The sequence below is a fragment of the Lissotriton helveticus genome, chromosome 2_2, assembly GCF_964261635.1.
Source record: "Lissotriton helveticus chromosome 2_2, aLisHel1.1, whole genome shotgun sequence".
Classification (NCBI taxonomy): Eukaryota; Metazoa; Chordata; class Amphibia; order Caudata; family Salamandridae; genus Lissotriton; species Lissotriton helveticus.
The window spans coordinates 509,180,200-509,206,415 of NC_136060.1; the positions used below are offsets into that span (position 1 = coordinate 509,180,200).

The following is a 26,216-nucleotide window of genomic DNA, read 5'->3' on the forward strand; positions in this document are numbered from 1 at the left end:
CCCTCTCTCTCTCTCTCTGTCTCTCTCTCCTCTCTCTCTCTCTCTCTCTCTCTCTATCTACTCTCTCCTCCCTCTATCTCTCTCTCTCTCCCTCTCTCTCTCTCCCTCTCTCTCTCTCCCCTCTCTCTCTCTCTCTCTCTCCTCTCTCTCTCTCTCCCTCTCTCTCTCTCTCTCTCTCTCTCTCTCTCTCTATCTCTCTGTCTCTCTCTCTCTCTCTCTCTCTCCCTCTCTGTCTCTCTCTCTCTCTCTCTCTCTCTCTCTCTCTCTCTCTCTCTCTCTCTCTCTCTCTCTCTCCATGAGCTCTCTCTGAGTGCCTCGCTCTCTTCCAGAGCTCCACCGCTGTGCCGTCTTCTGCCTGCTCCAGGTGGGCGCTCAGATCCATGACACGGAGATGGTGCTGGTGGACCGAACCGTCACCGACATCTGCTTCGAAAGTGGAGCTGTGTTGTAAGTAACTACAGGAGTAAATGTCTCCAGGTGGTATGTGGATTCTTCCGAGACGTGCACCCACAGGAGCTAGGGAGCAGCGGGGAACCCTATCACCAAAGCCCAGACCCCGGCTGTTGTACACTGGCAGTGAGGGGTAAATGTAAATGTAAATGTGGGATTCTTGTAAAGCGCACTGTTACTCTACCCGAGTGTCCTGGCGCTGTAGACCGCTGGGGAACCCGTCCTGGTTTTCCCTGTGAGATGGTCCCTTTTCTGGGTATCTCCAGGGTGAAACCAGGCATCCCCGGCGTCTGTGGGGGGCCGTTGTAGAAATGAGGCAAGCTTAATGCCCAGAGTTGCCGAGTGTGTTCCCTGGATAGAGTAGGCACCGAGGCGAGAATTATCGAGTCCGTTGACCCTGGTCCAAGACCCTGCCGCGTCAGGAATTGAACCCTGGTCCCGGGCCGTTCTCTGCTTACAGGTCTGCCGCCTCTAACCATTGAGCCACACCTCTCCAACACCCACTCACACTGACCCCAAGGTGACCCCTGGAACACCGACCTGAGCACTGCATCCTACACCCTTCTCCATAGTGACCCCTGCTGCCTTAGAGGGACACAGCAAGAACCATGATCACCACCACAGCGGCACCTGCTGGCCTAAAAAGGCACTGCAGGAGTGAGGCACCATCCAGACCAGCGATCACTGTTCCAACAGCGACACCTGCTGGTGTAAAGAGGCATTGCAGGATCTTTGACACCCACCAGACCAGTGATTATCATTCCAACAGCGACACCTCCTGGTGTAAAGATGCGCTGCAGGAGCTGCGGCAGATCATTGCTCCCAATAGTGACCCCCTACAGCCCTAGAGGGGCATTGCTGGATCTGTGACACCCACCTAATCAATCAGTCAATCAGGGATTTGTGAAGTGCACTACTCACCCGTGAGGGTCTCAAGGCGCTAGGGGTTCATGCAGCTTTGCCTCTTCCGAAGAGCCCGGTCTTGAGGGTCTTCCTGCATGCTTGCAGTGTGGGGGTTTGTCTGATGCTGAGTGGGCGCTCGTTCCAGGTCTTGGCTGAGATGTAGGAGAAGGACTGTCTTCCTGCTCTGGTTCTGCAGATGTGAGGGATTGTGGCAGGGCCAGATCAGTGGAACGAAGATTTCTCTAGGGTGCATAGAAGGAGATGCTATGGTTTGAGGTATTGGGATCTGATATTGTGGAGGGATCTGTAGGCGTGAGTGAGGAGGTTGAAGGTCGCTCTCTTTTCGATGCAGAGCCAGTGGAGTTCTCGTAGGTGCTGGGTAATGTGGTGTTCTTGTGGGATGCTGAAGACCAGTCTGGCTGCTGCGTTCTGGATTGTCTGGAGGTCGAGGAGTAGAGATTTGTTTATTCCGGCGTAGAGGGCACTCCCGTACTCCAGTATGCAGGTTATGAGTGTGTGAGGGATGATCCTTCTGGATGGGGGGATCCATTTTAAGGTCTTGCGGAGGATGCAGAGGGTGTTGAAGCATGTGGAAGATACAGCATTGATCTGTCGGTTCATGGTGAGGGAGGAGTCGAGTATGATGCTGAGGTTGTGAGTGTTGTCTGTGGGAGTGGGAGGTTTGCCAAGGACGGTAGGCCACCATGTCCCATTTGGAGGGGTGGATCCAAGGAGGAGGACTTCTGTCTTCTCTGAGTTGAGCTTAAGGCAGCTGTTGCTCATCCAGGAGGCTACGTCTTTCATTTCTTCCTGGAAGCTGTGTCTGGTGAAGTCGGGTTCGTTGGTGAGGGAGAGGATGAGCTGGGTGTCATTGGCGTAGGATACTATGCTGATTCCGTGTTTTCTGGTGATGGTGGCGAAAGGGACCATGTAGATGTTGAAGTACGTGGGGCTGAGTGAGGATCCTTGGGGTACTTGGCAGGTGATCTCTTTGGGTACAGAGGAAGGCGGGAGCCTGAGTCTTTGGGTTTGGCCGGTGAGGAAGGAGCAGTTCCAGTCGAGGGTGGTTCCCTGGAGGCCGGCATCAAGGAGTCTGGCGGTTATTGTGCGGTGGGAGATGGTGTCGAAGCCTGCTGAGAGGTCTACTAGGATGAGGGCAGCCGTTTGGCCCTGGTCGAGGAGGGTGCGGATGTTGTCCGTGGCAGCTAGGAGGGCGGTCTTGGTGCTGTGGTGGCTGCTGAATCTGGATTGAGATGGATGTTGACGATCTTCTTTGTGACTTTGGCTGCGAAGGGGAGGAGAGAGATGCATCGGTAGTTCTTGAGGTGGGCTTCTTGAGGAGGGGCTTGACATCTGTGCATTTCCAGTTGCCGGAAAAAGTGCTTGTTTCGAGGGAGCAGTTGATGGTATGATTTAGTTTGGGTGCTACGGTGGGGGCGGCTCTGTGGAAGATGTGGGGTGGACTGGGGTCGGTGGGGGCTCCTGAGTGTGTGCTCATGCTCTTGGTGGTGTATTCTGTGGTGACTGGGGTCCAGGTGGTGATGATAGACTGGGTTGCGTTGTCGGTTGGAGGTGTGGGGTCGGTGTCCAGGTTCTGCTCATCAAAGTTGCTGTAGAGAGTCCTGATATTGAGATGGAAGTAGAAGCCGAGTTCATTGCAGAGGTCCTGGGAGGGAGGAACATCGGAGGATTCTCTGGTGGGTTTGGTGAATTCTTGTTTGATGCTGAAGAGTTCCTTAGAGTTGCAGGAGTTGGTGAGTATTCAGTTCTGGATGAAATTCTTCTTCGTAGTTCTGATGAGTTGGTGGTGTTTCTTCTCATGGCGGTCTAACAGGCCGAGCGTGCTTTGGGGGTTTTGCTGTTGCTCCTAGCTTTCTCGAGTCCTCGGCACGTGCGCTTGGATTCTCAGAGGCTGATGGTGAACCAGGTGGCTTTTGTGTTGCGTTGTCTGTCCAAGTTCTAGAGGTGGGTAAGAGTGCATGATCAATCTGTGGAGTGCAATGGCCTTAGAGTTGGCATAGTTGTGGTGGGAGGAGGAGCGCAGTTGAGGGCGGAGTTGAGGTGCTCTTCAGTGATCTTGCTCCATTTCCTGTGCAGGGGGGTGAGTGTGGGTTTGTGTGCGTGGGGTTTTGAGAAGGAGAAGTGGACGCAGTGGTGATCTGTCCAGATGGGTTGCGTTGTATGGCTGAAGTGAATGTTGCGTCCTCCAGCGAAGATGGGGTCGAGAGTATGTCCTGCTTTGTGGGTGTGGTGGTGACAAGCTGTCTCAGTCCGATGTTGGCGAGGTTGTCCATGAGAGCGGTAGAGTTGGGGTCGCGAGGGTTGTTGAGATGCTAGTTCAGGTCTCTGAGAAATATGTCGTCCGTGGATGCGATGAGGCCTGCAATGCTAGTGGTGAACGTGGGGCGCGGTCCGGGAGGTTTGTAGGACGAGGGCCCTGTGTAGAGTCGTTCGGGGTTGATCTGGATCTGGAAATGCAGGTGTTCCATGGAGAATGTGGAGTCGTTCGTGCTGGATGTGGTGAGTCGGAGGGAGGTTTTGTGTATGATGGTGAGTCAGCCTCCAGGGTGGTTGGGGCGGTCCTTCCTCTGGATCTTGTATCCTTTGGGTACGGTGGTTGCGATGTCGGGTGCGGAGCTGGTGTTGGTCCAGCTTTCTCTGAGACGTTGGACAAGAGGCTGCTGAGGAGGTCCAAGATTTCTACTGCATGTCTGTGCGGGGAGAGGTTATTGAGGAGGATGCAGCTCAGGGCTTTGGGTGCACTGGCGTCTGGTGGGTTGGTGAGTGTCGGAGGTGGGTGATGGTGCGGCGGCAGTGTCGGCAGGAAAACTGGCATTGGGTGATGTTCGGTGTCTACAGCTGGCAGTTGGCCATTCTTCCTAACAGTGACCCTTACTGCCCAGGCTTGGCATTTCTGGATCAGTGACACCCACCAAGATCCGAGGTCATTGTTCCTAACACCGACCTCTAATGGTCTGTCCTCTTACTGCACGTGCACTGCCCGCTATACTCACAGAGTTGCCTGTTGTGACTGGTCTCACACTTATTCTCTTCCCCTGGTTGCAGTAACGACGCCGGTCCCGACTTTGAGCTGAAGGTGGAGATTTACAGCTGCGGCACCGAGGAGGACTTCTCCCTCTCTAACACCCCCAAGAAGCTGGCGAGCAAGCTGAGCAGTTCCCTCGGGCGCTCATCAGGGAAGAGGATCCGAGCGACGCTGGATGGCGTCGGACCAGTCACCAATGGAGGAGGCAACCCTCTCCTGCTGCCTGCGCCCACGGTGGCGTGAGTATCCTTCCACTGGGGCATTACCGGGGGTGTTGAGATAATGCGTGGGCAGAAGCTGTGGGCAGAGGATGTGGGCAGTATCCGAAGGGTACACTCTTAATGGACAGGTCGGGTATTGATTCATCAATGCGAGGGCTGTACCAGGGTTTGTTGAGATAATGCCTGGGCTTTGGCTGTGGACAGTATCAATGGGGTAGATACCATCCTCCCATTGGTGACACTCATGGGCAGCACTGCAGGTGTTGCACTGATGTGTGGGGTTTGGCTGTCGGCAGTATAGGGGGGTACGCTCTAGTGGGCAGGTCTGGGGTGTTGATATCTTGCATGGGCTTTGGCTGTGGGCAGTATCAGATGGTTACACTCTAATGGGAAGGTCTAGGTTGTTGATACAATGTGGAGGTTGTGGACAGTTTCAGTGGGGTAGAGACCAGCCTCCCATTAGTGATACTCACAGGTAGCACTATAGGCTGCTCAGGGTAAACATCATTTACAATGCGGTGTTTACACAGCAGTGCCTTTACAACGATGCCATTACAACGCAAGTCGTTACCACGACTTGCGCTGGATGGCGCTGTTGGACAAGGAATGCTGTAATTTTATATTCCAACACCTTCCCTACTGTTACGTGGACTGGTGTTGGAATATAAAATTATAATATTCCACAATACGCGCCCTCCAACGCAAGTCGTTGTAACGACTTGCGTTGTAATGCCCGCGTTGTCAAGTACCGCGATCTAAAATATTGCGTTCTATTGACATACATCCGCTGCTGAGCCTACACATAGGCTGTGGGCAGTATCCTGGAATCCACAGCCCTCCCATTGGCAGTGTTAGGGGCTGTTGACCACTGGCTCTGGGCAGTGTTAGATGCAGCCCTAAATGGCAGTCGTAAGGGGTGTTGAATGAGTGCGCTGGCTGTGGACAGTATTAATGGTTTAGTCGTCATCCTCCCACAAGTTAGGCAGAATGAGTGTGACATCACCGCGTGTGACATTGCAGGAAGTGACATCACCACATGTGGCATCACTGTAAGTGACATCGTATGGGGCATCCCAGGAAGTGGCATCACAACTCATGGCATCACAGGAAGTGACATCAGATCTCACATATGTTTAGCAGGTCTATAATGAGTACATTTGAGCCTATTACAATATTTAACAAATTAGATTTTGCATTGGGGTTGAGCCAAAATATTGACGCAACCGTGTTGCAAAATCTGGGCCTCAACTTATAGATGTATTCTTTGTAAACTCTGCCGCAAATAAATTAGCAACAAGGAGAAACCTGGCAGTAAATCTGTTCTACCTAATTGGTTGTAATGTCTGTATTTTAAAATACTTTATGGGGTTAAGGCACCTGCTGCAGAGAGGTTTTGTGTTCAAGCTAAATCTCATGGAATAATAATAATCGTAAAATAACTCTGGAGGGTATCGTGTTTGCTGGAGAGATCTGTGTCTGGTCTAGTCCTAGTTCTGACTCAAAGTAGCCTAGAGGGTTAATGTGGCTCTTGCAAAGCACATGATATAACACGCAGATGATAGGTTTTTATTTAATATAAGTGGGTTACTGCTTTGAACACAGAGATCCTTTTGTTAGTTGCAGTTCATAAATTGTAATTCTAGCACAGTGAGCTATGGAGGACATGTGACTCCCAGACCCCGTGACTCTCCCAGTCTTGCGTAACACGTCCTTCATATTTTATTTACACACACATGATTTATTGTCAATGTATAATCTGTACACGTGATGTAAGGCGCTCTGGCACCCTTCATTAGGATGAGTTGTGCTAAACCACTGACAACGAAATAAAACAAAATAGTGGTATTTAAATCGTTATTTGTGTACACACTGGGGTGGCATTCTTCCCATGTCTGCATATCTCCTGTACACAGGGACTGAACAAAGGCAAAAGCATTTCTCTCTTAAGTACATGTGAAGTGATAAGAAGCGAGGCTTTGGGGCAGATTAAAAAAAAATACCTACAGCTCAGCACCCAAAGAGACTGCACTGCGTTGCGCGACAGGGCGGGAGCAGGAGAGCGCCATATTTGCAGAGATAGGGCTCTCTCTTCCCCTCTCCCTACCACTGGTTCTGATTTCAGCTGCCGTGCGCCACTCACACTCCTTAGTGCCTGTTGGAAATGGGATCCCCGGCTGGCCAGGGCTTTCGCCAAAGTCAGTCAGAGACCACCACTCCCAAGTCAGGGCAAGGGAGTTACACGCCAAGATAACCCCTGCTCACCCTCTAGGTAACGTGGCGCGAGCAGCAAGGCTAAACTTGGAGGCGATGTAAGTTAAGTATTTGCGCACGCACCCCAGCAACAACACCCAAGGCCCACCACAAAGGAAACTCCACACAAGGTTATATAAAAATAGCCTTTGTATTGCACCAAAACACATTAGATAAAACACACACTTTACAATGTGCCAGAGGCACGGGCAGAATTTACAAGGGGATATTTACAAGACAGGGCCACCTGGACCACTGTCAGGAATCAGAAGTAGCACTTTCAGAAATAGCACTTAGTACATAGAATATAGCACAAAATAGCACACAACCAGTAATCACTGGTAACAGGACCTCACTAGCACCACCTGTACTAGGGAGAAAACAACCACCTATGTATCACAATACCTGTAGGGGTGTAAGAACATACACATGATGCAATGCATGACATTCATTCAGAGGTGTAAAGGCACATGACGCATAAACAATACATTCAGAGGTGCCTAGAAAGTACAATTGCGCCAAACTCACGTAAGTGACCACCTGTGACTGTCCCTAGGCCCTCTGGCCTTGTTGGGGCTAGGACGCCCTGTGTCCAATGTCCAGGAGCCTAAACGTAGCAGTTGCCCACAAAGTGCTGGGCAACTGGTGCAAGAATGTTTGAGCCTGCCAGGGCTCAAGAACAACAATGGGGCCAATGTGGGAACCTTGCTGGGCTCTCAAAGAACAATGGTGGGGCGAACACGATGTGGGAGCCTCACAGGCTCTGCAGCAACAAAATGTCCCCCTGAGCCTCTCTGGGCTTTTCAACACAACTTTGGCGCCTGGAGCCTCTCTCCGGGCCCTAAGAAATGACTGTGGCCCTCCAGAGCCTCTCAGGGCTCGTGAAATAATTGCCCCCTTGAGCCTCGGGGCTCGCAAACAGAAAATGCCCCCGAGCCTCTCATCAATCTGCCACCTCGAGCCTCTCAGGGCTCAAAAGCAGAAAGGTGCAGCCTCACTGGGCTGTTGGGGTCCCTCACGGGGGGCCGGGAACACTGGGGGTGCCTCGAGCCTCTCTTAGGCTCGAACACCAAATGGGGTGGGGAGCCTCTCAGGGCTCGAGTGAAACTTGTGCCCAGCCGTTGGAGTCCCCCTCTCTGGGACTCGGAATCCGGAACTGCCCCCAGAGCCCTCTCAGGGCTATAAAACAAGTATGAGGCCAGAGCCTCTCCGGGCTCAAAGAAGGAATGCCCCCGGGGCCCCACTCACCAGCTTGTAGGCTTCCTTTCTCGGCTCCGGGCTGTGTGGGGAGAGACTTCCTGCCCCTCTCACTCTCTCTGGGCATAGGCTGACTCGGCAGCCAATAGCAGAGCAGCCTCCCTGACGAGCCTCCCTCCTCGGCTCTGGGCACGCTGCTGAGGCAAATCCCGGGGAAAGAAGCAGGGGGTGAGAAAAGCACTCCGAGCACTAGCAGGCCATAAAGCTCCCCTTGGTCTAGGGTTTCAGCGAAGGCCCAAATGAAAATAAAGCGCTCCCAGCGCTAAAAGGCAATTAAAGCGCTCCCCAAGCGCTATATGCAAAATAAAGCGCTCCTAAGCGCTATGGACACTAAAGCGCTCCCAGGTGCTTTAGGAGAGCACAAGTCCAGTTAAAAGTCCTTCAGGCAGGCAAGGGGGGGGGGGGGCAAGGCTGGGCCCAGAGCCAGCACACTGGGTCTCCAGGCAGGGAGACACCCCAAGTGGCGGTCCTCTGGCCCAGCAGCAGCAACAGCCCCCTCAGGATCCTGGAAGAGAACAACATTTGTGGGGACACAGCCCCATTTTTATACAGTGCATTCCTTTGTTTCAAGGTGCAGGGTGGGGGCGGAACCAGTCGCAGCTGGTTCTTGAGTACTCTGTTAACCTCAACCACCCTCTCTATTCACTGGCAGGGCTTGGGTCGTTAGACACACCACAGGGGGGCGAAGCCAGCATTGTGTGGGGAAAACCCAGCCCATCCAGGACACAGGTACACTCCTCCCACACATCACTCATGCTAATCTCCCACTCACCACCGGGCAGACCCATCCAGACTTCCTGGAGCCTGGCATGCCAGCCAGCTCCAGCCAATCACACGCCAGCACCCTCACAGCACACGTACAGCCATGTCTAGAAATGATACTTCCCCACTAGACATATACAAGCCGCACATACCGTTGCGCAGCACTCACTCTCACGAGTTCACACATACCAGACTCAAGCCTGTACACCCCACGCATCAGGAACTACCAGGGACACATACATTCCCCATGCATTCCTATGGGCGGGCAGGCCTAGCTCAGCACATGCACTCAGAGTGCGCACGCACTTTCCACTGGGACACAGTGAAAGTGCGCAGAATCCAAAAAATCACTATCGCCAGGTCACCATTACCAGCAAAAAGTTTAGGGGTGAACCTGCCCTAAGGGCCAAAGTCCAACAGTGCCATATCGCAAGGGTGTGTGCGTGAGTCTAGCATAGGTTTTGTACAGTACAAAATACAATGCCTAGACAAGTTTTAAAGCTTTTCCCTCTTTGTGTGTGTGCTGCACAGTGCAGTGACAATACAAAGTTGTTGAAAGAAAGAAGAAATAAAAACTTTTCTCCTGTTAGTGCCTCCTTTGAAGTGGCATTCACATTTGACTCTAAACTCTGTCTTTAATTCTTTGTAGACAGGGTTTTGTGTCAAAAGGCGTGGGTGGGGCGTGGGAACGCCCATGTAACCACCCATGTAACGCCCCCTTGGCGCTAAGTAACACGCTACTTTTAGGGTACTTTCCAGTGCTAAAAAAGTTTTCCGCTGGAAATTAAATTCCCAAAAATACATTATGTGCTGGTTGGCGTCACTTTTGTGACTAACCCAGCGCGAAATGTTTGAAAATCCACCCCTATATTTCCCAACCATTGCGTCTAGGTGTGAGGCTCCAGATAGCTCCCAGCCAGGACACTTCAACAAAAAGAGGCCTGATGGCCCTTTAACTCAGGCTTTTGTTATGAGTGAAGCTGGAATCTGATCAGCCCCTTCCCCGCCTGCACGTTGCTGCTCAGAAAAAAAACAGAACCTGCGAGCGCTGCTGAAAGTGTCGCGGTGTCAGAAAATTACACTGCGATAGGTTCGGCATCTTGGTGAATTCTGGGAGACGCAGGAAAGGAACCTGGCACTGCGCTGAAACTGGCATGCGTTGCAGAAGGGTAGACGGTGGCTACCCTCTGGAAATAGTGGGTAGTTCATCCGTATCTACCCTCGATTCGAGCCCTGGTAATGGGCAATACAAGGAAGTGCTCAGCTAATGCATGAGCTGTGGGCAGTAAAGGGGAGACACTGAAGGGCAGTACTAGGGGGGTTCACCTAATGCACAGGATCCAGACAGTTTTAGATGAGGCCCTACAGGGCAGTACAAGGGAGTGTACTGCCCACATCCAGCTAATGAGCTGCCTGAGGCAGTGTTAGGGAGGCACACACCTCCCTTTGGTGACACATATAGACAGTACTGGGGGGCGTTGATCCAAAGCACGTACTGCGGGCAGTATTAGAAGTCACCCACCTCCTAGTGACACTACAGGCAGTACTTCACATCCCACTCCCAAGAAGCCTCTGCACGTCCTCTGTGGCAGGGTAACTTCTCCATCCCTCCCCCCGACAGATGAGGGCAGCATTCGTATAAGAGGCGGAGCAGGAGGGGCAGTAGTGATGGCAGCAGTGGGGCAGTAGTGATGGCAGCAGTGGGCAGTAGCTGTGGAAGCCGTTGCACAGTACTTCCATGATGCGTGGATGAGCCCTTTCCTGCAGCGTGCAGTACCCAGGCGTTAACAACAGGTGCTGCTGTCGAGCACTTGTTCTGCACACTTCTGCCATCTAGTGCTGGGTGTGGGTGTTGCAATTTTTTTTTTTTAAGGAAAGGTTTCGGTTTTGAGGTCACAAGTGATGCCCCCAGAAACCCAGAATGCACCAGGACATAGGGCTGCATTTGCAGTTTGGTAGATGGGATAAATATGACGGAAATCCTGTCTGCCGTATTACAAATACAATGGTCTAAAGCACACTTGTGATGTGGTGGAAGGTGTATCAGTCACATTTGTGATGGAGTATCCCTTCCTCCAAACACTGAATGAGACACTTCGACTCAACCTCTGATTGCTTCATTGGGTTTGGACGCGACATTGGGATTAAAAAATGACCGCACAAGACCTCTACAGACATGGAGCATCTCTCGACAGCGTGGAAGCCGACATCAGCCCGAAAACCTTGGGGAAAGGTATATGGGAATGACTCATGGGTGTAGGGGTATGCAGAACACTCCCCTTAAAATACAACAGCAAGTTCCTCTCTTCTGACCAACATAGCAACCAAACTTTATCAGCCAAGGGAGCACAAGGAGTCGAACTGCGTGGTCGATCAAGCCTTCTGGTGGTGGGCACTGGCTTTGAAGATGTTGAGGAAACGCCATATATTCGGTGAACACTGCAAGACAAGAGGGTACACACCAGGGACAGTAGATAAACAAAGTAAAAGTTGGCAGCTCATGCCGGCAAGCAGTGGCCCATTGCAGACTCTGTGGGCTTGCGTCGAGATATGACAGCGAGATATGAAAGGTACAGCTGGGGGGAAATTGAACCGCTTATTCAGCATCTCTCAGATGCTTACAAAAAGTGTGCAAAAGAACTAATGCTGTGAAGCAAGATTATTTCTAACTTGAATATTAGAAGTTCAAAGATAATGTTGGCACTACTTTGCGATACGCGCCTTCGAGTTACTTCACCGTCATGCATGGTTGAGAATATCAAGGTTAAAGCCAGAGGTGGGACGCACATCCTTAAAGTACTTCTCAATGGGGAACATCTTTTTGGTCTGCAGATCAAGCTGATACTTGAAAAAATAAACAAGCATTGGCAAAGCCAATCGGTCTCACCTATGGATGGTATTGGGGTATCCAATGACATTTAGTCATGCTGTGCAGCACCACAGTTGATTTTCAGCATGGTAAAAAGAAAAAAGCCCCATGATGCAACTGTTTCATCATTTTGTAGGTGCACAAGCATTTTTTATATTTTCATTTACCAATCCGAGATGGATTCATAAATAAAAAGTATGGCCAAAACCACTTTTTAAAACTTTTTGTATACATTTTTTTTAAAGAAAAATAATAATAAAACAAACTGGGGAAGGGGTGGGGGCAAACCAACAATGACAGAATGCAGGCAAGGAAAGAACAAAGCGGGAGAGAGAGAATGTGCGAGGGTGGGAAAAAGGCATGGGTGAGAATGTATTCACAGGGAGATTGTATTATATTGTAATTGCATTTATTTAGCGCTTACTACCCCTGACTGGGTGTGAAGAGCTTTTTCGGCGAGTAACACGCTACTCCAGAACCCATAAAGGATTAGTGTTGAATTAGTCTAGAGAAATATGAAATTAATTTGAATGTTGGATAGGTTAGCCAGTTATTTGGATCAGAAGGATAGCGGAGGGATAGAAGAGGGTAAAAGGTTTGCATTTATAATGTGCTTGTTATCCCTGAAGCGTTTTTTTCGATGAGTAGCACTCTACTCAGGAACGAATTAAGGATTATTGGTGAATTAGCATAGTGAAATATGAAAGTAATTTGAGTGGTGGATATTAGTCAGTTATTTTGATTGAGAAGGGTAGCGGAGGGATTGAATACGGAAAAAAAGTAGCTTTAGGACCAAAAGCACAATCGCCACAAAGGGTGGGAGAGTGGGAGCAAAAGCACAACCGGCTCGAAGGGCGTCGGAAAGCAAAACCGAACGGATGCCCAACATGGGTGAGAAAAAAATGTGGAGTACTGGGGGTGAACAAAAAAAAACACCAGGAAAAAAACTGGAAAACGCGTGCACTCTCATGGAGTTGTTTACAAAAAAAAAAAAAATAACGTTCTCTAAAAGCGAGCAGTTGTGAACAATCGAAGGAGCCTATCAGAGAGGTGGTATATAAGATATGCTCTATGGGATAGACAAAGACAAGACACAAAGGTCAAAACCAAAGCCGGCGAATAGAAAACAAGCAAATGTGAGTGACAAAGCACAGAGCCAATGGCAAGCAGTGGGCAGAATGCATTCCTCGGTTATCCATGAGCATGTTCCCAATATGTATTTGCAACCAGACAACTGCGCTGCCTGGTGGGCTTCAACCGAAAAAGGACATTGATACTGCTAGGGTGGTGGAGGGTCTTCAGACTAATAAATAAGAAGTATTAAAATGATTCCGATGTCCAGTGAGTGACACAAAGAAGTAAATTCAGTCATTCATGTCGTGATTTTTGGATTCAATCCAAGTAATGTCCAAGCATACATTGACACTGTATTGTCCAAATGAAACAAAAAGGTCAGTGATTCCATCTGTCACTGTATAGCAACGCCACTCTCCAAGGGATCAATGAAAATGTCCTTCTTTCGCGGAGACCAAACCATGCGATGATGGTATAACTGAAAATGAAACAGAGAGATGAGCTTGTCGGCGATGTTTCGGTCTCAAGTGGTTTAAACCTGTGAGGCCTTCCTCAGGACCAGTATTGAATCCTCCAGTTTTCCGGTGGGGTCATACTTACATCTCAGCATAAATCATAGAGGTTACACTATCCAGAGGGGGTGAAGATAACCTCAGTCACGTGGGTACTGTCCTCTGTCGCCCACGGCTGCTGTTTGGAACTCCAACCACATCACCCAACATTCCACACAATATAGGCACCGTACCAGCCAAGAACACCCAGAGCTGCTTCAAGAGAAGTACAAGCATTACTGCAAAAGGAGCAGTCAAACCTGCCCCTCCACACCAACAGGAAGGTGCAGTTTACTTGCTGTAATTCCTCATTCCTAAAAGACAGTGCAGGGCGACCGAGCCTAGACCTCTGGCCGCCCAATTGTTACATTGGATCCGAGCATTTCAAGGTGACCGTGATGCAGGTGTTCAATCCGCTGCTCTGTGTAGGGGACCTCAGGGCAACTTTCCGTCTCAGAGATACCTACTTCCACTTCCACATCCATTATCCATCATTCCATCCATCCTTCCATCCATTCTTCCATCCCACCACCATGGTTGTTATAGGTAGAAGTGTAGAGTGTGTGATGTATACCACTACATGCTGTAAAACGATTGTTACAGGTAGAAGTGTACAGCATTCGCGATGTATACCACTACATGCTGTAAACCGATTGCTACAGGTAGAAGTGTACAGCATTCGCGATGTATACCACTACATGCTGTAAACCGATTGTTACAGGTAGAAGTGTAGAGAATGTGTGATCTATACTGCTGCATGCTGTAAACCGATTGTTACTGGTAGAAGTGTACACAGTGTGCGAGGTATGCCACTACATGCTGTAAACCAATTGTTACAGGTAGAGGTGTACAGAGTGTGTGATGTATACCACTACATGCCGTAAACCGGTTGTTACGATTAAGCAAAGTCTCCCTTCCTGCTCTGAACCTTGGCACTGGTTCTACCCGTTTCTTTGCTGCCTCCCTCTAATGCCAGTGTTTCTCTTCTGTTTCTCTCCTGCAGTGGCCCGAAGTACCACCTGCTGGCCCACACGCTCCTCTCCCTCGCTGACGTGCAGGACAGCTTCCGGACTCACGACTTGACCACCACCAGCAGCGGTAAGAAAGGGTCTTTAGAGACCCACCTGAGCGGGTTAAGGCCCGGTCTTGTGTAATGGTGTCAGCTCCTAAAGTGTGACCCCCTGTCCACTCTCACCTGCCCACAGTCAACGCTGAGCCGATGCGGGTGTAGACCTGTGGCTGGTGGGAGGGGTAAGAAAAGACCCAAGTGTGGCCAATGACTACGACAATTAGAGAATTCTGACACATGCCACATGCAGGAGTTTATTGAAATGGACCTGAACAGCATAACACCATTATTTTTAGCACCAATGTATGGCCAAACACAAGACACTGACCTTATATATAAACAATGTGTGACACGCACTTCAGTGCTATTAATAACAATTAACTAAACTTAGACTATCAGATGCAGACAGGATCTCCAAGGTAGTAACTAAAGCTTGTTAAAAGTGTGTCCTAAATAAGCATTGCTTGTGTGCCGGGCTAGTGAGTTGGTAGTCCCTCTGCAGTGATGCAGATACAAGTTAGTATGTGCCACGCTGACTAGTCTGCATAGGGGAAGCTAATAGCTTCAGAGTAAAGTAAATCATACATGCAGCCTGTCCTTCAAGAAAATACTGCATCCAACATCCACCGCTGAGAAGAAGGCAGGAGGCTCGTCCGCAGGTGAGTGGACGCCAGCTTTGTTTCAGAGCATAAAGTGTAATCGACCACCAGCACTTCACGCTTCAAGTGACTGCCACATACTGAGTGCGCCACGCCTTCTAGAGAATCACATCAAGGGACAATGGAGCAGGAGACAGGCCTTCATATCCTCTCCCTTCTGCAACTTAAGAATAATGTGCAATGAAAAAAGAAGGAAAGAAACAGATTACAAGAAAATGTTGTGGGCTCAGAGCAGCAAACATCAACTTAGAATGACCATTAGATAATTCTCTTTAAGATGCTCAGGGACAGTGTGCCCACATTTGTGCGCATAAGATAAGTATCACCACTACACACTTTCCCCGCACCGCCTTCCAAATGATAACACATGTAGTCGACTTTGTCAGCTTGGATTCCAGGCACCCTCTCCTTCTTCCACACAGGACCATCACTCGCCCGCCCTGCATTAGAGAACACGCAGACCATTTGAATAGGGGAAAAGAATTTGGATCGTCTCCAGCACACGTCCAGGGTTCTTATTATGACCCAACTCACAACAATCACCTTTGACCCTTCCAAAATGTTAATTCTTCTCTTATAACCTTTTTGCACGTTTTCCTCACTTACATTGCATTTGTCAGGTAAGAAAAATAAATTGAAGATTGCCCCTTTGATTACCTGCTCAATTTGGATCCTGGGAATCGTACCCTCAAAAACACAAATTGCAAATCGCCAGTGCGAATATTGGGTGTTATTTCCCACAGCATTTCATCCATCGCACACCTCCAGTTTAATTTATTAACTAAAGCAAACTGCAAATGAGCTTTCAATGTACGATTGAAACGTTCAACCAGACAGTTGCTTCTGGGATGATACAGAGCAGTCCATAGGGGTTTTAGTGCCACACCCTCCCAAAAATATCTTCATCTCCTCTGAAACTAACTATGTAGTATTTTTTATAACGAGGTCACTTGGGCAACCTTCTCTCCCAAACACCCCTTGCATAACTTATATCAGAGTACTTGTGTTTACATCATTCACAAAGGCATTTGAAAATATAATGGATGAGTGCTATGGCATACGTGGTGACCCCCCCAATACCTTGAACAGACCTGATATATAGAGAGACAGTTTTATCCATGCAACTATGGGTATCACAACAGGAGTTATAGGAATGGGCTTAGTCACTTGCGATTTATCACTCAAAATACCTGCCCCAAAAACAACCTGTAGCCTTATTCATGCCAGCCCACCAAATATCCTCACATACCGTGCACTTGATTGCGAAATCCTCATGTGACCGTTGTGGGCGATTGTGGGCTAATGTCAGTACCCTTTTCTTTAAATTGACAGCAACCACTAACTGATTAACACATCAAAGCAAATCTTCATCACAGTTTAATTCTTGTGCTACTTGTGCCTACGGTGTCAATTAGGACTCAGTCTCTTAACCCTAGGCCAACCATTCACAACGCATGATATGACCTGTTCACTGCCAGATCTTCAATCCAAGCCATTTCGCCACTCCGCGTCCACGAGAGCTCTGTTCAGCACAGCTTGAAGATGATAAGCCATGCACACTCCCTCTTTCTCATCACATACGCTCTCGCACAATTCAACAAGTGGCCTCTTGACGGAAAATCAGCAAATTTTTTTTCTCCTGGCACATACTCTGTACTGTAATTATACTCTTGCAAAGGAAATGACCACTTGGCTGTTCTAGGTGTGGGCTTTCGACTACCGCGTGTAGTCAACATATGGACCAAAGGCTAATGGTCTGTCTGTAGGATAAACAGAAGACCAAAAATATATGTTATAAAGTGGGGTAAAGCCTCTTTTTTGATTGTTGCGTCCGTTGATTCCACCCCACGGAGTGCACTAGAGGCAAAAGTTGCCACTTCCTCTCTCCCATCCTCTCTTGTCTGCCAAGCTCAGCCGCCAGGCCAACTTTACTGGCATCAGTTACAATAATACTGATAACGCTCATGTCAAAAGTCTCCAAGTGCCCAGGTTTCACGATGTCTGCAGAAACACCATCAAACACCGACTGCCATTCACCACCCCACACATACACCTCGCCCTTCCTCAGCAACTTATTCAACGGTGCACTTTTCCTAGAAAAATGCAGGACAAATGTAAAGTCAAACTCAATTAAATCCCAACATATTCAAGATTTTCATTTTTGGTTGCACACCTTTCTTGGACATATGGTGACCTGGGTACTCCATGCCTTCCTCCTCAGACTTGCAATTGTCACAGCACAAAATCATACCCCGTCCTGCAGAACCTGCAGTACCGTCTCTGACGATGTGCCGCGCTCTTCTAGATCTTTACCGCATACCACAATATCATCTTGAGCTTCTAATACTCCTCTTGATATCCTGAAGCATCACCTACAGGAGCCTCTGAAACACCGAGACTGCTGACGCTAAACCGAGAGGCATACACTTATAGCAAAAAATCACCCTCCAGCGCAACAAAGGAAGTGAGATGTTTGGAACCTTCACTCAGGACTGCCCGATTAAAAGCAACAGGTATATCAAGAGTGGTAACTACGATTGATTCTTTCAGCGCATACAGCCTCTCAGATATGCATGACGGAGGCTTGCCCGAATGTTGCAGTCAGGTCGTAAGTTTGACAGACAAATGTACAGCACCAGGACATCTGGGAACAACCAATCTGAGCCCTCAATGGACTCTCTGATGTGATTGCTTTCACATCACCCATCTGCATACGAAGTGACATCACTGGTTTACTACCCAACCTTCTATAAAAGAAGACGGCAAGCTAGAGGACTTCATTTCCCATCATCCGTCTTCACAGGAAGTGACATCAATGCATTTCCCAGCATTCATCTGTACTGGAAGTGACATCACTTTCTGCCTTTTCTCTACTTCAATCAACTCTTCAAGCCATCAGCATCAAAGAGTGGGCACATACAAGGGGTTTGCCTGTTTGGGCCTGCAAGGGTCTTGAGCTAGAACCAATGTTCCCCTGAATCTTACATGTGCACCCCCCCAGCTCCTCATACTGCCAAACCCCACAACCACACCCAGACGACCTTGACACTCACATAGCAGCCGCACAACACACAGACCCAATCTCGTACACATCCTACTACCTACCATGCACCCCCAAACTACAGAGCACCCAACAGATGCTCATTCACGCTCGCCCTGCAGTATTGCAGACACCAGACATCACAGCCCTCATCCCCCATCACAGCCTTGAGGTCCTATTTATCACAGAAACATGGCTCACGCCACATCTTCGCACATCCTAGACATTCTCCATCCTGTCGGCCACAGCATCCAACATATGGAACATGCCCATAAGAAGGAAGGAACCTTGCGGTCAGCCATGCGTCCTCCTGCTCCTGTACCCTGGCCGAGCAAGTGACACTCAACGCAGGGAGCTCCTGGCATTCCATTCCTCACTTGCTGCCACTCAGACCACCACCGTCCATCCATTTACAGGCCTCCGGGGCAGAACCAAGACTTCACTGATGAATCCTTAGCTCTGCTCAGCACCTCGTCCACACGACATTTCCAAACCACCCTCTGCAGTGACATCAACCAACCAGGCAACACAAGCTAAAAAAACACAACCCAGAGGCACCCTCTTTAAACTCATCGATGTCATAGAGCACGTCACACGCCCAACACTCTCCAAAGGCCAGAGCCTCGACCTTGTCTGTACAGCACATCAACAATCCACTGCAAAGCACTCAGACCCTGGGCTCCTTCAGAGTATGTCTCCTCTGTACTCTGTCTCTCAGCATGTGACTCTCTTATGCTGTCATCTCTCTCTCTCCCTCTCCCTCTCTCTCTCCCTCTCTCTCTCTCACCCCCTCTCTCTCCCTCTCTCTCTCTCCCTCTCTCTCTCTCACCCTTATCTCTCTCTCTCTCTCTCTCTCTCTCTCCCTTCCCTCTCTCTCTCCCTCTCTCTCTCCCTCTCTCTCTCTCTCCCTCTCTCTCTCCCTCTCTCTCGCTCCCTCTCTCTCTCCCTCTCTCTCTCTCACCCCCCCTCTCTCTCTCTCAGTATGTCCCCTTTCTGTGCTCTGTCTGTTAATGTTGTCTACATTCTCTGTCTCTCAGTGTTCCCTTCTGTGCTCTGTCTTATGGTGTTCTCTCCCTTCTGTGCTCTGTCTCTTGGTGTTCTCTCCCTTCTGTGCTCTGTCTTTTGGTGTTCTCTCCCTTCTGTGCTCTGTCTTTTGGTGTTCTCTCCCTTCTGTGCTCTGTCTTTTGGTGTTCTCTCCCTTCTGTGCTCTGTCTTTTGGTGTTCTCTCCCTTCTGTGCTCTGTCTTTTGGTGTTCTCTCCCTTCTGTGCTCTGTCTCTCTGTCTCTGTCTCTCTAAAGTGCTCTCTCCTTCAGAGTGTGTCTCCTTCCTGTGCTTTGTCTCTCCATGTATGTCTGTTTCAGTTTTAGATAGATTACAGGGCAGTCTCTTTGCTGCTTGCTATTAGACAAATAGCTTTAATCTTTTTGTTTGAAAATTATATTTCTAAAGCATTTATCTTGAAAACAAAAGTGTGAAATTCAAATGCTGACCCCTGCCACAACTTAACAATTACAAGAACCTCTCCTAAAGAATTTAGCCTGAAGCTAAATGTTTCCTGATGGAATGTAAAGTGCACACAGTTAGCAGTCTTTCATTTCATTTCATTTCATTTCATTCATTTCATTCATTTCATTCATTTCATTCATTTCATTCATTTCATTCATTTCAGTCTTAAGCCAATTGTTCCTCATTAAGTATTTAAAGCTGATGTACCTCGAAGTGAAAGTGTTGCAGCACGTGCCCAGGTTGATCGCGTGCTCTTTTCTCTTCGCAGAGTCCTCCTCCTTCTGGCTGCCGCTCTACGGCAGTATGTGCTGCCGGCTCGCCGCCCAGCCCAGCTGTATGAGCGACCAGATGATGTCGGGCATCCTAAAGATGCAGGTAAGTGCCGGTACCCACCACAGCGACACCGGGGCCCGTGCCACTCACAAGACGCAAGCACTGAGGCCAGGGTTGGATTGGTAACGCGGGCACTCGGGAAATGGCCGAAGGGCTGGTAGCCAGAATCCAGCTGTGGGCTGCTTTTTTGGGCAGTCTGGGGGCTGTCTGTGCTGTTCGGATGCCGCCAGCGGCCCAATGGGTGCCTGAGTGGCCTTTCTAGAGGCAGATGGGTGGAGGTATCACCCCCTTTCTCTCGCTGGGCCGGCCCATTAATGTATGCTGATTGAGCGGGGGCAGGGGGCCTGAGCAGATGTGGCCTCACTTGCATTCTTGTGTGGCTCAGCAGTGTGAACTCGTTTGTGCATTTCTTTCTCATCTAAGTTAAGTTAATAAAACACTCCCCCCACCCCCTTTCTTTTCATAAAACTTCGCTGAGGCAGTGTCTTGCGGAAAGGCAATAAGCAAATGCGGGCCACTTTTTTTGGTGTGCCCGGGCCAATTTTTTATCCCAATCCAACCCTGACTGAGGCCAGTGCTCCATAGGAGCACCTGACAGTGGTGCTGTAGTGAGTCACCGCCCTCTTCCAGCCCTCGCGTCATCCTTAGAACTGGCCTTGGCTGTCTCCACTGGTGTCGGCCGCCGTTCCAAAGCAGGGAGGCAGGACGGTGAAATAATAATAACATTTTAAAAAACTTACCTGACTACATGGCCTCTGCCTCGGTCCTCTTCTACGGCTCTCCTCTAATCCCGGTATGCACTGGGGCACAGGCTCCGCACCCAATCCTGGTGATGCTCTCATGCTGTGAGAGCAGAGCCAGGATTGGTCTAAGTGGCGTGCTTTGCCACTCTGACTGTGCCTAGGCGCCTGTGACGTTTCTGCAACCGTGTGTAACACAGCTGGGTTGTAGAAACCTAAGTGTGCATGTCTGTTTGGCAGGTCGAAGACAGCCGGCCAAACAGACATGCGCACTTACACTGTGCCTCCCACTCCACCCTGCTGTGCCAGGCCCCACCCCACACTGCTGGCATCGGCGTGGTCAGTCAGCGGTCATTTGCTAGACAGCTGACTGACTGACCAGTGGGGTGACGCTCCTCTGCTATTATGGGGGAGCCGCCCCTGGCTGTCTCTTTGTCATCCTTATAACTAGCCGCAGGTGTCTTTGCGACACTCTTAGACCCACACTCGGCTGTCTGCGTCATCCTTAGAACTGGCCTTGGGTGTCTCTGACTGCGGTCAAACCAAGCAGGACAGTACCAGTACGGCCAGTACATATCCATGGAGAGCTGGGAGGTGTTACACAGACCACCGTGCACTGAGGGATGGGGTTAGGACTGGCTCAGAGTTACAAAGCGCTATGTACCTGTGTTCGAGTCGTCTAGGTCCAACACATATTTATTTATTTATTTATTTTATTTATTTTGAAAGTTTTATATAGCGCGAACAAGATCTTTGCAGATATCAGAGCGCTTTACAAAGAAGGGGTACGAACAGGAGAGTAAATAACAGGCCATTGGGCATAGCGTGGTTGTAGGTAATAAGTGGGGTGGGGTAGGTACATGAGGGAGCATAGTCAAACAGGTACGTCAATAATGCTAATAGTACAAACAAGGGGGAGCATAGACAATCAGTACAAACAAGTGGGAGCATAGACAATCAGGTAAGTCGATAATACAAGTAATGCCAATAAGCAAAGGGATCGAACAAGTAGTACAGATCGGTGCAGTCTTAAAAGAGTTCAAAATGGTACTTCAACTGTATTTAGCCATGAGGATAGCTTTTACTTCTTTCTTAAAGAGTGTAGTGGAGGAGATGAGCCTGGTTTCGGGAGGGAGTGAGTTCCAGATCCTGGGCGCCATTCCAGAGAAGGAGCGTTTATAAGCTTTTTCGTTCCGGAATCTTCGATGATTCATCAGAAGATTGTTTGTGCCTCTAGTGTTTCTAGAGCCGCCAGAGATTGTCAGCTTCTGAGTGAGGTATCCGGGAGAGCTCAGGTGTACAGCCTTGTGTGTCATGCAGGCTATTTTCAGATGTATTCTGGCTTCAAAAGGCAGCCAGTTCAGGGATTTCAAGTCAGGGGAAATGTGTGAGTGTTTTTTTGATCCAGTGATGAGTCTCGCTGCCGCGTTTAGTGAAGCTCTTAGGGGTGCCGTTGTGGTTAGGGGAGACCACAGAGGGCGATGCTGCCGTAGTCTATGCGAGGAATGATTAGTGCTTGTACTGCAGTTTGGAAGTCTTTGGCTGGTAGGAAGGGTTTAAGTTTCCTCAGGGTATTTATTTGGAAGTTCGATCCCTTAGTTGCCTTGCTGATATGTTGCTGCATGTTGAGATTGGTGTCAAGTGTTATGCCTAAAGATTTTGCTGAGTCCACAATGGTGGGTTGGACATTGAGTGCGGTTAAGTGCTTAAGCCAAATTTGAGTGGTAGAGATCTTCGCGGGAGGTGAGATCAAAAGGAACTCTGTTTTCAGAGCATTGAGTTTGAGATGATTATTGGCAAGCCAGGATTGGGTGCTTCTGATCGTTGAATTCAGGAGCAAAATGACCTTGGGGGATTGTAATTTGAGATATAGTTGGGTGTCATCAGCGTACATGTGAAAGTGTACATTGGATGCTTGTAGCAGGGTGGTGAGAGGTTCCATCACTAGGTTGAACAGAGTCGGGGATAGGGAGGATCCTTGTGGGACGCCTAACGATACAGGTACAGGCGAGGACATCAAGTTGTTGCTCTTGAATTTCTGCGCCCTGTTGTGTAGAAAGGAAGTGAACCACTTGAGAACAGTCCCAGATAGGCCCATTCTTGTGTTTAGCAGTTCGAGTAGATTCTCATGTTTGACGGTGTCGAATGCCGAAGAGAGATCAAGAAGGATGAGGAGGCAGGTATCGTTTTGATCTAGGATTTGAAGGGCGTCGTCAATTATGTGAGTCATAGCAGTTTCTGTACTGTGTCCTGCTCGGAAGCCTGATTGATGAGGATTGAGGAGATCAAACTGATCAATGTGTTTAGTCAATTGTAGTTGAGCGCATTTTTCCAACAGTTTTGCGAGAGTGGGAATATTGGTAATGGGACGATAATTGTTTAGATCAGGGGGTCGGCTGTAGGTTTCTTTATTAAAGGTGTGACTTGTCCAACTTTGAGGGAGTCAGGGATGGTTCCTTGTTGAAGTGAGCTGTTGATAATTTTAGTCCAGAGTGAGAGTCCATAATGCCCGATTCACAAAAGTGATCTGAGACAAAATAACTTTACGACTTTCGGTATTCACAAAATGCATTTAGGAGTACTAAAGTTAGGATTCCTAACTTTACTACTATGAAATGTTCTTTGTGAATACCGAAAGTCATAAAGTTAGGATTTTGTCTCAGATTACTTTTGTGAATTGGGCCCCCACTGTGCAAGGCTCCTTTCTGGAAGGACTTGTGCTGGTCCAAAAGACTTCTTCTGTGATCCTTGGTCAGTGAACATACAACACAAATCAGAAACATCAGCTCCAGAAATTGGCACACTTTGTATATTCTAGAACAACAACTCCAGAAACCTATATTCAACTTCCAAAAACAAGTTTATGAAATAATTTTGCCAGGGTAGAATTTCCATATAAACATGTCTATACATCATTTACATCAATATGGGCTCACTCCCAAACACTGGACTTCACAAATGCAGTTCAAGTAATGTCTGCTGTCAGACTATAAATAGAGATTTATACACAACCAATCAAAATCCATCATAAAGAATACACAAATTGTGTTTCCCAACTTTTTAGGTCTTGCCTACACAGGGTATGTGCTGTGCTGCGGAACATATTGTTTACAAATCAGTGGGTTTACAACCCCCCCCCCACAGCATACCATTAGTTGTTTTCGTTGTCACTCTTTTACCATCTTTAGATTGCTTCTCTCCTGTAGGCTTCCCTTCCTTTCTTGTGCTAGCTCTTCCCTGGAGCATGAACCAAGTTTCTTACTCTTCTTTGTTCTTCCTCGTCATTTTGGAGAGCACTGTTTTAAAAATGTTATAAGTGTTTTGGTATTATTCCAGGACATGCAAAGGGCTTTTTTACTTGTAATACAGGTATACATAAGCGTATTTAAGTTGCTTTCACTTTATCTGCTGTGTCTGTTGATGCCTTAGTTCCCCACACCCAGAACTGTCCTACTCTACACCACTCTACGCGCTACTCCACTCTTCGCCCAACTACTCTTCTCCAATCCACATCACCCCACTTTACATCACTCTACTCTAAGCCTTTCCACTCTACTCTACACCAATCTACACGCTACTGCACTCTACGCCACACCTCTTCACTTTACTCTACGCCACTCCACTCCACTGTACTCTACGCCACACCTCTTCACTTTACTCTACGCCACTCCACTGTACGTTATTCCACTCTACGCCACTCCACTCCACTGTACGTTATTTCACTCTACGCCACTCCACTGTACTCTACGCCAAACCTCTTCAGTTTACTCTATGCCACTCCACTGTACGTTATTTCACTCTACGCCACTCCACTCCACTGTACTCTACGCCACACCTCTTCACTTTACTCTACGCCACTCCACTGTACGTTATTCCACTCTACGCCACTCCACTCCACTGTACGTTATTTCACTCTACGCCACTCCACTGTACTCTACGCCAAACCTCTTCAGTTTACTCTATGCCACTCCACTGTACGTTATTTCACTCTACGCCACTCCACTCCACTGTACTCTACGCCACACCTCTTCACTTTACTCTACGCCACTCCACTGTACGTTATTCCACTCTACGCCACTCCACTCCACTGTACGTTATTTCACTCTACGCCACTCCACTGTACTCTACGCCAAACCTCTTCAGTTTACTCTATGCCACTCCACTGTACGTTATTTCACTCTACGCCACTCCACTCCACTGTACTCTACGCCACACCTCTTCACTTTACTCTACGCCACTCCACTGTACGTTATTCCACTCTACGCCACTCCACTCCACTGTACGTTATTTCACTCTACGCCACTCCACTGTACTCTACGCCAAACCTCTTCAGTTTACTCTATGCCACTCCACTGTACGTTATTTCACTCTACGCCACTCCACTCCACTGTACTCTACGCCACACCTCTTCACTTTACTCTACGCCACTCCACTGTACGTTATTCCACTCTACGCCACTCCACTCCACTGTACGTTATTTCACTCTACGCCACTCCACTGTACTCTACGCCAAACCTCTTCAGTTTACTCTATGCCACTCCACTGTACGTTATTTCACTCTACGCCACTCCACTCCACTGTACTCTACGCCACACCTCTTCACTTTACTCTACGCCACTCCACTGTATTTTATTCCACTCTTCGCCACTCTCCTTCATGCCACTCTACTCTACGCCTGCTGTACAACATCGCTAAAAGACAGTGTTAAAGCCAATAGCTCTCACAAAGGCGATACCTTTTGGCTTTGCCAGTGCTTATTTGTCTTCTATTCTATTCAGCAGATTTGTACCGTGCATGGCTACCTTACCAGGGCTTTCTAGCGCTGTCTGGACTAGTACGAGTACCTAAGTGGACTGTGGGGAAAGATGACTTTTTAACTTCTTTCTAAAATTCAGGAAGTTCTCTTCCATTCTCAGATTGATGGGCACAGTAATATTTCCACGCAACCCTGGTGTATAGCCGGACAAAAGATTTAAAAAATGAAATAATGTATTATGCAACATAAGGCAGCAATTCATTCCAAATCCAAATTAGTGGAGCTATTCTCATTAAAAATCATTCAGATCTAGGCTTCCAATCGAAACGATGCCCGCGACAACCTCGCGAACAAGACGAGGCGACATGGAGCCATGCCTCAGCAGACGCTCGTGCTCTTAATGCTCAAGACATTTCAGAAAGGGCGACATGCAACTCAAACGTCCACTCTTTTGCTTTGCCCAGTTGTTCCTTCTGAACCTCCGTTGGCGATGCCAAGTGCCCATAGTCTTGACGAAAACGATACCTGCCATCATGCCCCGTGAATACATGACATCCGTTTCCTTTGTCATCAAGCCAATTTCCACACACCAATAGCTACCCGCAGGCTTCCTGCATTACCTCTGGAACACGAGTCCGGCAGGCGATTGTTTTCTGGATTTCTCGTCTGGCCACTCGATGAGGCGATGTGGAGAAAAAGAAATTAAACTTATCCTTTGTTAGCTCTCCAG

At 48.7% G+C, this 26,216-nt stretch overlaps 1 protein-coding gene across 1 annotated transcript in view; it reads left to right on the forward strand.

Annotated features, from left to right (window-relative positions):
* RTKN (rhotekin) overlaps positions 1-26,216 on the forward strand; it is a 210,953-nt gene that overhangs the window by 139,374 nt on the left and 45,363 nt on the right. The window contains exons 4-7 of the mRNA XM_078678794.1: positions 330-447; positions 4,420-4,638; positions 14,387-14,481; positions 19,926-20,032. Coding sequence (XP_078534920.1) covers positions 330-447; positions 4,420-4,638; positions 14,387-14,481; positions 19,926-20,032 — 539 coding nt within the window. The remainder of the gene's footprint in view (positions 1-329; positions 448-4,419; positions 4,639-14,386; positions 14,482-19,925; positions 20,033-26,216) is intronic.